The sequence below is a fragment of the Colletotrichum higginsianum genome, chromosome 2, assembly GCF_001672515.1.
Source record: "Colletotrichum higginsianum IMI 349063 chromosome 2, whole genome shotgun sequence".
Lineage (NCBI taxonomy): Eukaryota > Fungi > Ascomycota > Sordariomycetes > Glomerellales > Glomerellaceae > Colletotrichum > Colletotrichum higginsianum.
The window spans coordinates 3,969,908-3,984,228 of NC_030955.1; the positions used below are offsets into that span (position 1 = coordinate 3,969,908).

The 14,321-nt window shown below is 60.7% G+C and overlaps 3 protein-coding genes across 3 annotated transcripts; 1 reads left to right on the plus strand and 2 right to left on the minus strand.

The window, feature by feature from the left end:
• Positions 1–347: 347 nt before the first annotated feature.
• On the plus strand, positions 348–882 carry CH63R_02901 (Dolichol phosphate-mannose biosynthesis regulatory protein; the record flags this gene model as incomplete). The annotated part of the gene is made up of 3 exons (XM_018297876.1): positions 348–350; positions 489–569; positions 697–882. The coding sequence occupies 3 exons, from the start codon at positions 348–350 to the stop codon at positions 880–882; spliced, it is 270 nt and encodes an 89-aa protein (XP_018162692.1).
• A 486-nt stretch (positions 883–1,368) lies between these two features.
• On the minus strand, positions 1,369–5,017 carry CH63R_02902 (uncharacterized protein; the record flags this gene model as incomplete). Its single annotated transcript, XM_018297877.1, has 3 exons — positions 1,369–4,645; positions 4,834–4,912; positions 5,011–5,017. The coding sequence occupies 3 exons, from the start codon at positions 5,015–5,017 to the stop codon at positions 1,369–1,371; spliced, it is 3,363 nt and encodes a 1,120-aa protein (XP_018162693.1).
• Positions 5,018–8,694: 3,677 nt separating this feature from the next.
• On the minus strand, positions 8,695–9,261 carry CH63R_02903 (Fungal specific transcription factor; the record flags this gene model as incomplete). Its single annotated transcript, XM_018297878.1, has 2 exons — positions 8,695–8,975; positions 9,039–9,261. The coding sequence occupies 2 exons, from the start codon at positions 9,259–9,261 to the stop codon at positions 8,695–8,697; spliced, it is 504 nt and encodes a 167-aa protein (XP_018162694.1).
• Positions 9,262–14,321: the final 5,060 nt, after the last annotated feature.

A 14,321-nucleotide genomic window follows, 5' to 3' on the forward strand; every position in this document is an offset into this window, starting at 1 on the left:
TCATTCGGTCAACCGTGGCAGCTCCCTTAGCGCAAGACAGGTCCCCGTCCCAGTCCCAGTCCCCAGTCCAGTCTACCAAGGCGCGCCGCCCGCCGCCATTCATCCCCTGAAATCGCGACGACATTTTTCCCGATCGGCCACGGCAGCTCTAACTGGCCTTGGACCTCCTTCCTGCTCCTCCTCCTCCTCCCTCCTCTCTCCCCCTTCCCCCCACGACATTTCTCGACAGCAGACCAGACCAGACACAACGGTCACCCCCCCCTTCGCCTCTTCCTTCTTATTTACCAATTTCTTCTTCACGCTCCTTATCAACCACTGAACCAACCAGTTTTCAAACCGAATCAACAATGGTACGTTGGAGAAGAGCCGCCGCCGATGGGACACCCGCGCGCCCATCCCCCACATGCTGCTGCGCTTGCTTTGCGCAAAAAGGGAGAGAGGCCAGGGGAACGAATTCCGCATTCAGCTAACACAGACGCTTCTTACAGAGCGGAACTCTCGTCGGCTTCGCCATGCTCGTGGCTGCCTCTGTGATCTTCACATACTACTCCATCTGGACCCTGCTCATGGTTAGAACAACCCATCCTGCAACCCCCCCCCCCCTCGGCTCCTATCCTACCTACCCTAGCCTATCCCTTCACCCCGCGAGTGTCCAGCAAGGTTGACTAACAAAAAACTCCCCTTCCCCTCCCACAGCCCTTTGTCGACGAAGGTCACCCTCTCCAGAACTTCTTTCCTCCTCGCGTCTGGGCTATCCGCATCCCCGTCATCCTTATTCTCCTCGGCTCCGCCGTCGTCGGCTCCTTTCTCGGCACCGTCATGATCCGGAGCAACAGGAAGAAGGCCGCCAAGGCCAAGGCCGCCGCGAAGAAGAAGGCGTAAAGCAAGAGCACACACATACACACACAGCAAGGAGAAGAGGAGAATCTTTGTCATATAATGAGATGGTTTCTCGTTGTCGAAACCGCTACCTACTTTTGTCACAGAAGACTGTTATGACGGGACATCAATAACGATTGCCCACGAGGCACCACGGGCCACAGCTGCGCGCACAAGAGCGTCAAGATGGGTATCTAAGCTGGTTTGATTGGAGAAGGAGCGTGCGGCTCATCTCGCGAAAAGGGCCATCTACTCTGATAATGCTCAAGGACTTATACCCTAGGCCAGGAAGATTCCCCCACCCAAAAAGAAGCATACCAAATAAAGGAGTGAGTGGCTCGACCGGCCAAGTACATGTACTGCCCCATGATCCCAGGCCTCAGCCCGCATCCTGTCTCTCGTTGGGACATCCGTAGACAAAAAAATCATGGCACGCAAATGACCCCTGGTCTAATCTAGCTCCAAACGCCTCATGGACCGTTTCTCTTCTCAAACTCTCTGATCGGCAAAGTCGAGCACTTCGCAATCATCCTCAAAAAAGCCATCCTCGTCCTCCATGTGTCGTGCCCCACGTCGACGACGCGTCGTCACCACGATCTCGTCGCCGTTCTCTCCACGATGCATCACCCTCTCCATCGATGACAGCGGCAGCGCACGATGATCATCCGAAACGCTGAATTCATCTTCCGAGATCGAGTGATGCCCCGTGTCGAGCTTGATGAGGTTGAGTGGCTGGCCAAAAGCCCAGGGTTGCGACAAGTCCGTCTCGATGGGGGTGTGCTGAGCACGCGAGCGCTGCTGCCGCTTCTTCTGTTTGGGCGTCGCATGGTCCTCCAGTGTGGTGTCTGCCATGAGTGCGGCCAGCGAGGGCGGCAAGGCCGCCGCCGACTGCCCTCCATATTCGTACAGCGACACGCGCCTGTCGGTATGGAAAGGCTGGTATGGCGCGCTAGACTCTATCTCAGCTTGAGGGATAGAGGCTTCCGCGCTCAGGTCTACCTGGAGCGGCCTGGCCCGCGGGTCAAGGGTCAGCGTCTTGCCCGCGTCCATCTCCCTGTCGGACAGGTCCAGGTGTTCGTCCGAGTCGATAAACTGGCGGACTGCAGGAGACAAGCCATCGTCAGGCAGGACGGGGACTTTAAAGTCCTTGTAGCGAAGTCCCCGAGGCGCGCGCTGCTTGCTGGACGCGGCGGGCGAACGACGAGTCTTGGACGGGAACGAACGGACGAGGCCGTCGCCGACGACGTACAATGTGTGGTACTTTCTACCAGTGATCCACACAACGCACGACGAAGCCGGCAGCGCTGAGCTCTGCGGCAAAGACACGCGGTTTTCTCCCGTATGACGCAGCTGGTTTATGGCGACGCCTGTCTTGCCCAGGGAATGGCTGATGCTGGCAGCGATAGCCCTCCCGCCGACACTCGCCGAGTCGACAAAGTTGCCTCCGGTGGCAAGGCCCTGGGTATTCACGCTGCTCCTGCGCGGCCTAGTGATCAAAGGTCTGGCGGCATGATAGGCTGCGCCAAAAGCACTGGAAGCGATCGAAACGGCTGAGCTGGGCGCGTCTGACGAGGGAGCGCCGTTTTCTTCCGTTGCCTTGCGGCGGCGAGGTGGCGGCCAGGTGAAGGCGCTGGACGGCATGTCGAGCAGGTGGACGGTTCCTCTTTCGGTCACCATTGCAATTCGTTCCCCGTTAGGTTTCGACCAAGCAACGTCGACGATGCGAGCTACCGTCATACGCGAAAACTGTGCCACCTGGCGGACCCTCGGGCCGACTGCACTGGTGGCGGCCGACACTTGAAGAGGCGACGACTTGGTGTACTGGATACACATGAGATCCCACACTGTCTGCACATCGCCCTTGCCACTGGCCGTGAACAGAGACAGGCCTGTCGGCGAGAAAGACAAGAAGCTGCAGCCTAGCGGGGACGCGAAGGTGATGAGCGGATGGAGAGTAGCGGAAGCTGGTAAGCCGTCCATGTCCAGAATAGAGACAAGGCCGGGATCCTTAGTCACCGCCTGGCCAGGTGTGCCGTGGGTCGGGGGGAACTGAGGCGCATCGTGACGTGGAGGGTACGAGCCAGCCCACTGCTGGGACGTCAACGGAGGCGACCTGGACTGCGACGATGGCGTCTGGTTCGTGTTCTTGTTCCAGTACGAGTTCCAGGCCTGCAGCCCTTGCTGGCCAACCCATTTCGCGCCAGAGATCAGCTCCTGCGTTGTCTCGCGCATGATCTTGTTGACCATGCTCTCGGCCATGGGCGAGTCGACGGACCCGGTGACCGCGGGGAGCACGGGTGAGGTTACCGAGGAGATGCCAGGGGCTTTGCCCAGAAGGGGCACCGGGACGTGAGCACGGAGGGCAATCTGGGATGAAGCCGCAGGAGGGCAATAGGCAACCCATTTGCCGTTAAGTGACAGGATTGGGGTTTGCGGGCTTGGTCGCGGGGGCGCAGGTGAGTGGCGCCTCTCTGCTTCCTCGGCAACCTCGCCTCTGGGAGGCTGCTGAACGCTGGTCCAGATTTTGCCAACACAACCGAAGCGGCTGGTGGTGCTCTCATTGGAACCCACGATGGCGCGGTAAATCCAGCACTCCCCGCTCGTGCCCGAAGCGACAACCAAGTTTCCAGCGTCGGCCTTGATGGTGAAGGCGCCGGTCGGAGGCGGTGCCTTGAAGATGGGGCTGGTGACCGGGGTCGGCAGAGGGACTTTGGGGGCTTGAAGAAGCACGTCGCCTAGTTTGCCGGTCCTGAGAGAGTATAGCTCGACCGAGGTTTGGTAAAACTCGATGGCGGGCGTGAACCGTCCAGAGGGGCCGCCCTTCTGGCTGCCGTCCGTCCGAGGACTGCCGGGCGTGTCGGCTCTGTCATCGGCAACGCTCTCGTTGGCAGATTGAATCGCAATCTCGGGGGAGGCCTGCGGCAGCACTGGGCCGTGGACGACGACAGCGACGAGCGGGGAGTTGTCGGGGTTGCCGACGGGAGTGGACCAGGGTAAGACTTTGGCATCGTAGACGCCTCCTCGCAGTCCTTTCAGACCGGCGACGCGATCCAGGCCGCGCTTGGTGACCGAGTAGACTTCTAGGCCACCCTCGTAGCCGGCCAGCACGACGTTGGCCGACCCGGGCACGAACTCGGTGTGTGGGGCGGGGAGGGTGTCAAAGCCGAAGTAGTAGCCTTTATCGCCGGCCTTCATACCGGGCGTGGAAGCCATATCAAAGTCGATGTCGGGAGCACCATAGAAATGGGGCTGGGCCTGGTGGGGGAGCGGAGGTTGCGGGGCGGCTCTCGCGTGGGACAGTTGAGACTGCATGGAGCTGCGGCGGTATGCAGCAGCGGCGGTGGGGTGGTGGTAGGCCTCAAGGGGGAACTGGGCGTCCATCTGGAAGCTGAGGGGCCGCTTCATGTGGTTCGGCATGCTGTTGGGAGGGGAAGGCGAGGCGGTTTGGGGGGTCAGGGGCTGGCGCTGGACGGCCCATCCGTGGCGGAGACGACCAGAATCCTCGTAGGAGGAAGGCTGGGTTGGGGGCGACTCGCCCATAAGACTGATCAAGTTGCTCGGAGAACCGGCGAGGCCTGCTCCTCTTGCCCAGTCGTTGGTTGTGCTTGCAGCCGAGACGGAGGTTGTGGAAAGAGCATCCAGAGACGGCGAGACGGCGGGGTGCCCATCGTAGGGGGACGGGTCTTGGGCTATGGGTCGGATATCGGGAGAATTTACAGGAGGCGACGATGAATCGGAGGGAGGGCTCTTTGAGGGACTGCCATTTCTGTTGTTTGAATGTTTGTTAGAGAGTGTGTCGTGGTGACAAAGACAAGCGAGGGGAAGGGGAAGAAAGGAAGAGGGCGTTGGGGGGGGGCGACAGTGACTCAACGGCGACCATCGCGGGTCCTAAATGAGAGCAGCAGGCAGGGGGTCGTAAGGGGAGATGGAAGGAGGGAGGGGGGTGTGACCTACGCGAACTTGCCCGCGGCGAGTTTCGTCACCGCGGCGGTGACAGCACCATCTTTCGCGTTCTTCCTATCCTTCTTCGAACCTGTAGGGGAAGGGATGATGAGTATGGGGTTTCCACGAGGATCGCGGCGCGTAGGGAGCAGCGCGGTGGGGGGGGGGGGGAGAGGCGTGCGAACTTACTCGGCATTCAAGTGGTGTTGCGCCGCAGTTGGAGCAGTTCCCTGCTCCAAAGACCTGCGTTTCCGCAAGGCAGCTTCTACCTGGTTTATGGAAGGGCCGAGAGGTGTTTGGAAGAGAGGGAAGAAGTCGTAGACGGCAGCGATCAGAAAGGCCTGGGGAAGTCGTCTGGTGGTGTTGCAAAGGACAAAGTTGTCGGTCTATTAGGGGAGGGATCGCGGCCAAGTCCGACAAGGCGGCAGGCAGATAGCTTGACTCTGGATAACCAAGGGTGCCGCAGATATGCTGTGGAAGTAAAGCGATACGTGTGGCAGGTCGCTCTCGAGGCGGACAAAAGCAGGACAGGAGATATGTCGAGTACCGTAAAGCAAGGTCGGCGGTGGGTTGAAAGTGTACGAGTTGAACAGAAGAAGGGTTGAAAGAGCGGCTTTCTTTCCAGGCACAGCCCAAGGTGGAGAGGAAATGGATGAGACAGCAGATTACGGGATACTAGGACGGCCAAAGAAACATCTATAGAAGGAAACAGAAAAGAGGAAAGACAAGACGAGACAAGTACGTGACGTGACGGGTCGTAACGTGACTGCTGTGTTCACGGGAATAGCTGGTGTTTAGGAGGTGAGTTTGTGTGTTGTGTTGTTGGTGTTGATGAGTCGAAGGAGAGATGATGAGAGAGAGCACGGGGAAGAGTCCAGTGTCAGTCAGTCACCGTATCGTATCAGTCAGTGAGGTCAGCTTAGGTCCGATCCGATAATGGGAGATGGAGACTCGTAGGTGGGCTGGCTGGGCTTGCTTTGGGACGTGCTCCCCGCCATCAGATCAGCCACCAGCCCAGGTCCAGGGCCAGTCCAGGTCCAAGGTCCAGGGAAGTCTCCGTCAGGTACCTCCTCCAACAGTGCACCCACCCCTCTACCCTCTCCTCTCTCTGCCCCTCCAAGATAAGATACGGATGGAAGACCTTCCCTACTGAGCCAAGCAGCAGCCAGCCGGGCACCAACACCACCACCCACCACCACCACCACCACCACCACCTCCTCCTCCTCCTCCTCCTCGTCACATTACACCATCACCATGGAATGGAACCAACCGAGTGACATACCACCACCTAGATACTTCTTCATTCTACAGGTACATGCAGGAGGCCACTCAACCCCGTCGACTCTCACTCGACGACAGTCACCCAGCCATTCCTAGCTGCCGGATGGAAGCGGGGTTCTTGCGTGCTTTCTTTCTCTTCCATTGTCTCCAGGCTCTCCCCCTCCAACCCCGAGGCCGGCGGCACGCGGTAACCCCCTCCAATACAATGTCCCCTCCAAGCCACCCCTCCACATTCTCCATCCCAATCGGTCAGTTGGAGGAACCAGAGCCAGGGGAGACATGGATGCCAATTGCAGACAGTGAGTGGACGGACTTTGCCAGCATTTGGCGCCGGGACTGGAGGGACGGTGCTCGGTCAGAACCGACGATGCTGATAGAAAGAAACCCACCCCATTCCCCATGCACTGGCACTGTCTCCCTCTCCCTCTCCCTCTCTCCCTCTCCTGCGCGTGCGAGAGCGGGATATTCTCCCCGGCTTCAAATGCAGCAGCCCGGCACCTGCTGGTACCTGCTGGCATCTGCTGGCAGTACGCATCGCGGGCAACGCACAGGATGCAGTGCAGTGCGGATACAGCGCTTCGGACAGGGGGGGGCTGGGGTCACTGATTCGAGGGAGGGGCCTGGCATTATGTACCTGGGTAAGTCTCTCGGCGTATCTCCCCCGCGACGCTTGGCTGCCGGACAACATGCGCATGACGCCGCCAGCTGACGACGGTACATGCCCACTTACACAGTAAACCCCTGCGACACTCTATTCTGCTTCTACATAGTGCTGGGTATCTAGGTCAACCGGAGTCAAGTCCACTGTCTAGCACTGTTCTCTCTCCTTACTGCAGTCTTGCAGATGGATGCTTATCTCTGCTTAGACAGGTCGGCATCCGTTCTCTGCCTCTGCTGTCATCGCCGCCCGACGGAAACATCCAAGTCACGCTCAGCATGTTGGAGGAATGCCGATTCAAACGACGAGTTCAACAATGTCTGAGACCCCTCTTTCCACTCAACACTGCACAATCACTCTCTTCCAATGCCTTTTAACCGAGTCTCCGAGCTGTCTGCCACACGCATAAGTGTACACACACACACACACACACACACACACACACACACACACACACACACACGTACACATACACACATACATACACCTCAAAGCTCAGCTCTGCATACGCATCCAGAACTGGCCCAGTCACCTCCTGCCGAGGCCGGAGATGCGGGCGGCAACGGCGCAAGGTCCAGCCCAGAGCCAAATTGGCCAAACCCAAGCATCGGTTCCCGTCGAATCCAAAATGACACCCAAACCCTGTTGGCCGGGACCAGCTGCTGACGCCTGGGCTCTGCGTGCCAACTCGTGTGTGTTCTGACTTTCGAGTCGGCGCCCGCGAGGATGAAGACGGCGGACGACGACCCGCGGGGGGGTGGGTGACCGATGCCATCATGCCGCTTTGGCCTGATGACTGGCGGCACAAGGCTCGAGTTTCTCGGCCAATGCTCACTCAACTGTACGGACCAAGACGAGCAATGCCGGACGGATCGCAAGACTAGCAAAACGGTGCCTTGCTCATTTCCCGCCGTCCGCTGGCACATTGCCTGCTGAGTCCGTCTCTCTACGATGTACGGTACCACCCCCCCGTCATCGGTCATCCGTCGTCCACCCTGTCCTATCGCACCGCTTCCTCAATAATTACCACACACCCGGCAACGCTGGGCCACGCCGGCCAGCTGACAAAGGCACCTGACCACCTCGGTGGAGGACGGGACGGGGGGCACCACGTCAGGCGAACAGGCCATTCACAGCGCTCCTCCGGCCCACGAGAACAACACACCAACGCTGACGTATGTCAATGTGGGAGGGCTCTCCCGGCCACCTTCCCTCACACACCACCGCATCCGCACCCTCTCGGAATGCGCTGCTGCGTCTGGTTGAACTGCGAACCTCAACCCTCGCCCGTTTCAAGAACTGAGATGCCGGCCATGAAGTCATCTGTTGGGGAGGGCGGGCTGCAAAGGTTGCAACCTGCTGGCTATCCTCGGCCCAGCTCGGATTACCTAAGACAACCAGACCGTAATCCCCCCACCAAATGCGATGAGGCGAAGCGAGGCGGGTCGAAGCCACAGAACGATGCGATGATGCGACGATGCAAGGCACGGGGTCAGCCGCGGCCGGAACGCCGATGAAGCGCGAAATGGGTGCACTACTGTGTAGGTACGTGGTACGTGGTACTCTGCAAAACGCATGGAGGAGCGCGGTCTGAGGTCGGTCGGATCCATCAACCATGACCGGATGAATCTGCCGTCATCGATGTCATCGAACCGATCTGCCGGTTACCAAAGATGGGGGGCGGGGGGAGGATGAGGATATGCCATCGGTAAACCGTGAACCGTGAAACACGACGGCTGCAGGACACACGCATTGCGCCAACGAGGCAGAAGCAACCAAGCATTGTGTTCCTGGTGGGAGGCTTCTCCTCCTCCATCTTTTCCCGCCAATTCCCGTCCTTCATTCAACCCTCCCACAACTCTTGTCTCCCTACGTCTGCCAGGGCCGTCGCGTCGCGTCGCGTCGCGTTGCTTGCTTGCTTGCTCGCTTGCACCTCAAAACTGCGACACGGTAGGCAGCTCGCCCTCGATCGCGGTCCACGGGTCGAGCCAGACTCGATATGCATCCATCCGCCACTCCCCGTCATCCTGCCTCACCCACTCCGCGCTGCCGGCCCAGCTGAAGACGCCCTCGCCCCCGTCCAGCCCCTTGCGCCGTACTCCCCCCTTCAGCATGACGTGCACCCCCTTCTTGGTAGCCGACCCGACGGCCCTCGTGATCCAGTGCTTCCTCGCCGAGACGGGGCTCCACATCGCCGTCCGCAGCCGCCGGATGTCTGTTTCCCACCCACCTAAAAGTCAGCCATCCATCTATCTCCTTGCGCACGGGACGGACGTACCCTCGTGCCCCTCGGCCGCCTGCGGCCCGATCTTGACCCTCGCGCCGGGCGTGTAGAAGCCCAGCCAGCGCTCGTCGAGGTCGCGGTTGTCGCTGGTCCGATAAAAGTCCCGTATCCGCAGCCGCAGGTCCCGCCCGATGGCCGTCTCGCCGGCCGCGAACGGCTCCGTCCGGGAGTAGCTATCGTGCGGCTCGATGCCCTCCGTGGCTGCGAAGCGGTTCATTCTCTGGTTTTTTTTTCCCCAGCTGTTGTTTTTGTTCTTGTTGTGCGATGCAACTCATAAGAGGGTTTCGCCGGTGTGTTTGTTAACTTGACAATCCGACGTGAGGAGAGAATATGACGTTTACCTCCGTCCCGAGTCCCCCCTCTTCCCCCAAGCGTTGTTTTTATTTATAAGCCTTCGGCCCGGATCGTCGGGATCCTCTTCGGGAAGCACCTCCTCCTGTGATGGCGACCCCATCAGCAGTCCCACCCCGTGTCGTTTCATTGACGGGTGTATCTCGGTAGCTCGGCGTGGCAATCGATCGTTTGCCTTGTCGGCTGAGGGTGTCGGGAGACGCCCCGGCGGAAGACAAGGACGCATGAAGGTACGCGCACTTGGATTCCCAGTATGGACGACTTCCAGACACGCCCGATCCAGACGGGGCCCGTTATTAGGGGAAATCGAGATCCGGTCAGTCAACAGGAAGTAAGGTTAACTTGCAAACAGAAAAGAACAATATGAAATCAAACCAAGAAACCGAAGAACAAACGCGCCCGTCTAAGCGAGTCGGGACGATGGGCAAAAGGTTGCAGCATCCGCGCGAGCGAATGCTTGAAATTGTGGACGTACAGGGGATCGAACCCTGGGCCTTTCGCAGAGACGTGTAGATGCAAAGCGAATGTGATACCACTACACCATGCGCCCGTACATGTGGATTGATTGAAATGCTGGATACAGAGCCTAAGTTGGCTGGCACCGAAAAAGCAGATTTGTGGGTCGCGGACAGCCACTGCCCGTTTTCAAACACTCTAGGCACTCTTCTACCTAGGTACTCAATTAAAATGCCAGGTATGTGCAACTGCAATCCTGCCGTGTCTAGCTGTAAGGGCTGATAACCAAGACGATATTGTGTTTGAAACGCGATCCGGATAGACGCGACCTGTTCCCAGGACTCCGAGGCCCCAGGCTGTAACCTCTCCGCTATCAAAGAAAGCCTAATAGTAGTCAATCGGGGTGGTCTCGCTATGAGTATAAGATCCGAGAACCCTCCAAGTCATTGCCATTGGTACTATCAGAAAAGGAAAGAGATGAATACAGCGCACGTTAGGTAGTTAGTACTGTACCCTTTTGTACATCAACCTCATGACAGAGCTACTACGTCCTGTAACCTCGGGGACCCGGGACATGGCCTACAACCACGGAGTTCGGAGAGGGAAACAAGCACCTTTTTGGTCTCCGTTCTGAACCACGAGCAATTTGGGAACCCCCCGCAGTCTCGGTCCCTACAACCAATCCGGAACCATAGCCACAAAGACTCCATCTCAAGCATCCTGCGGCGAGCCTACACGCCGCATGATGAGGCCACCAGGGGAGAGGGAGGGGGGGGGAGGCTTCCTGTGCACATCAAACACGCCCATCATCGAGGGCCTTCGGTATTACAAACTCGCCGTGAAGCTATGGTAAAACACGGATATCGCCCAGCCCAAGAGAAGGGGGGGGAGGGCAGGGGAGAGAGATATCCCACATCTCGTACAAGAAACATCTAGACACCGACCACATTCGTCCGCACATCGTTGTGGCGTCGTTCAACCCAAGATCCCCCCCCTTCCCCACCAGAAGGTACAAGAATAAGAACAACAAACCTCCCGGCCTCACATCGTCCCGACCAAGATAATCCTACATCCATCGCATATGTATATGTATATCCTTACATCAACAACCGGCCCCGGGTCGCTCGTCCCTCACATCCAAAACACACAGAACAACCCCCTTACCCCAGAAGGATCTCGACCCGGTCCCTCGCGACGGCGTCCCAGACCCTCTGCACGATATGCCCCAGCCCTCTCCGGTAGCACACGCCGCCCACCCTCTCGACCCACAGCACGTTGACAAAGTCGACGATCTCGTCCTCGTCCATGTTGTCCCGGAACGCGTCCAGGTCGAACACGTGGCTGCCGCCCCGCTCGCTCGCCGTCGACACCGCCACGAACTCGAGCTTCTCCTCCCCCGTGTGGTTCGCCCCCTGCAGCCCGAGCCAGCTGTCGTGCGCCGTCACCACGCCGCACCACTTGCCCGTCCGCGACCACACGTTGCCGATCGCCAGCGGCACCCCGTACCCCCTCCCCGGCGCCACCAGCCCCGCCCCGGGCCCCGTGTTGTTGCCCGTGTTGACGGCGTTGGCCGCCTTGGCGTCCACCGGCGTCCCGTTCCGCGCCATCGCGAAGTCCACCTCGAGGAAAGCCACCGTCGTGCTGAACGACAGCAGCGTCGCGCTCATGGCCAGGTCCGCGAACGGCGACGACAGCCCCCCGACGGCCCCTCCGTCGCCCGACATCATCGCCATCTCCGCCACGGGCACCGGGTACCGAAACACAACCTCCGGGTCCCCCGCGTACCGGAACCCGCCGCCGCTGCTCCTCGACCACCCCGCCGGCAGCGGCACCGTCCTCCTGTGCCGCCGGTCGCGGTACGCCATGCCGTCGTTCGGCAGCGGCGTGTACGTCGCCCTGTCCGTCAGCTCGTAGCTCACGAGCGGCCGCAGCCGGAAGGCGTAGGGGCTCTTGAACCGCCTCTCGGCGGCGGCGGCCTTGCGTCCGGACGGCGGCGCATCCTGTACGTAGTCGGCCGCCGCGCGCCAGAGCGTCAGGTCCGCGGGGACGCCGTCGTAGTGCCACCCGAGCCAGCTCCACGACGGAAGCGGGTTCGCCCCCGTCATGGGCTGCACCATCAGCCGCCGCCGCACCGTCGCCCGCGGCTGCCACAGCATCGCCATGTCGAGGAAGCCCACCGGCATGCCGAAGATGAAGCCGCCCGCGAACGACTGCGACAGCACCGTCGTGATGCCCCGCAGCGCTCTCGCCGTGTCCGACATGACCGTCACCCGCCGCGCGCTGAACTCCATCGCGATCCGCGCGTACTCGTCCATGTCCGGCCACACAGGGTGCAGGTACCCCGTCACCGCGGGGAATGTCCTCTGTCCGCAGGGGCCGCTGCGGTTCCCGCCGCCCTTGAGGATCTTGTTGAGACGCCCGCCGCCGCCGCTGCTCCCGGGTGGGCCCTGCCACACGTCGCAGTGGCATTCCCACGTCACCGTCTCCTCGAACACATAGACCTTGCGCCGCGAGTACATCCCCTCCTGCACTGTCCACGCCCGCCCGGCCCATCGCGACGACAGCACCAGGTCGTCGTGCTTCCTCGCCGCGGCCCCGCGCGGCGGCGGCGTCCTCCTCAGCAGGCCCGTCAGCCCGGACTCGGCGTCTCCCGCCGCCGCAACGATCGTCAGGTAGGCGTTGGCGTAGATGTACGCCATGTTCCTGATGTGCTCCTCCCTTTCCACGTCGTCGTCCTGCACGATGCAGAACCGGTCCACCCAGAGGTACTTGATGCCCAGCTTCCTCGCTAGCCACATGGCGTCCAGTATCGTCTGCGGCACGTCCGCGTCGTCCATGCTCGCCGTCAGCATCTCCAGGTTCCCCCGCAGCGTCTCGACGGGGCCCCGCGAGCTCGGCAGCGGCGGCTCGTAGACGTAGCTCAGCGCGATGTACCGGTCCGTTGCGCGCGCGCGCACGAGGCATCGGTTCACCGAGTCGATGAGCCATATCGGCCGCCACGTGTCCCCCGGCGGGCCGGAGCAGTGGTCGCCGTGCTCGGCGTTGCACGTGTCGAGCCACTCGCGCACGCGGCCCATCGGGTTGAACTTGTTCGCCGCCGTCGAAGCCGACGAGGCGCGGCGCGAGGGGGGCGCCGACGACGAGGCAGCGACGCCCACCGGCTCCCGCGCCGTACGCGCCGTCCAGGTGCTCATGAGCCGCTCCGTGATGCTCTGCCGTTTGGTACCGTTGTTGGCGCTGTTGGGCGGCACGCTCTGCCGTCGGGCGTGGCCGTTATGGGGGGCGTTGCTGCCGCCGTGTCCGTTGCTGTAGTACTTGTCGTCTGCCGCGAAGCTCTGCTTCTTGGTTTCCCTCGGCGTCGGCGGGCTATCGCGGTCTCTGTCTCTGTCCCTGTCCCTGTCCCTGTCTCTGTCGCGGTCACGATCACGATCCTTGTCCAAAGGTGGCGGCGGTGGTCCTCCTCTCTTGAAGTCCTCCCGACCTCGATCCCGGTCCCGGTCCCTATCCCTATCCCTGTCTCTGTCCCTGTCGCGGTCTCCTCTGTCCCGATCACGATCGCGGTGCCGTTCCGTACGGATGTCCCTCTCCCTGCTACCTCTCGGCGGTGGCGGGTAATGCTGCTGCTGCTGCTGCTGCTGTCGTCGTTGGGGCGGGGGCGTGGGCGTCTGGGGTCTATATCCGCCGCCCGCGTCGACCGCCGCGTCGTCCTCGTCCGACATTGAGCTTGCTGAGCTCTCGTCGGATACGACGTCTGGTCCTCCTGCTGGTCCCTCACGTCTGGCCGCTGCCGCACCGCCGCCGTCGCCACCACTGCGGGCGGACGGACTCGGGTGGTCCATTGCTTATAGCCCCTCTCCCTGGCGGCAGGGTTTCCAACACACACTCGTATGAGGGAGGTCGCGCGGATGTACTGCCCGGAAGGCGCAGGCGCAGGGTGCGGGATGCAGATGCTGATGCGCTTTGCGCGGCGCTCGCGCGCGAAAAGGTTCAACAATGCTGCTGCGCGCGCAGTAGGCGAGGTAAGTAGTAATAGTAGTAGTAGTAGTTAGACAAGCCCCCACCCCGGAGTTCTTCTCTATTTCGCCTCCCTTTCTCGCGCGCGCGCGCCCTCTTGCGCCGTGACACTAGTGATGGTGGCTCGGTGAGACCGTGCGGCGGATGTTCCTGGGGCGATGAACGCAGGGCGGAAAGCAGAAGAACAGGACACTGCAACTGTGCGCGAGACCAGCATTCGATAAATCCGATAGATGAATGAGCGATGTGGGCCGATTGCGATGATGGGCGATATGATGAGATGTGGTTGTTGATGGAACGGCTCTGTGCGTGTACGGATGGATATGTTTATGCGTTGCGATTTGCGATGGATGGAAAAAGAGTGGTTGCGAACACGCCACCCGGGGTCAGTGAGAGTGAAACTGAGAGAGTGTGACTTAAGACCGAGAGTGAGGGTGAGATCGACACTGACAGAGT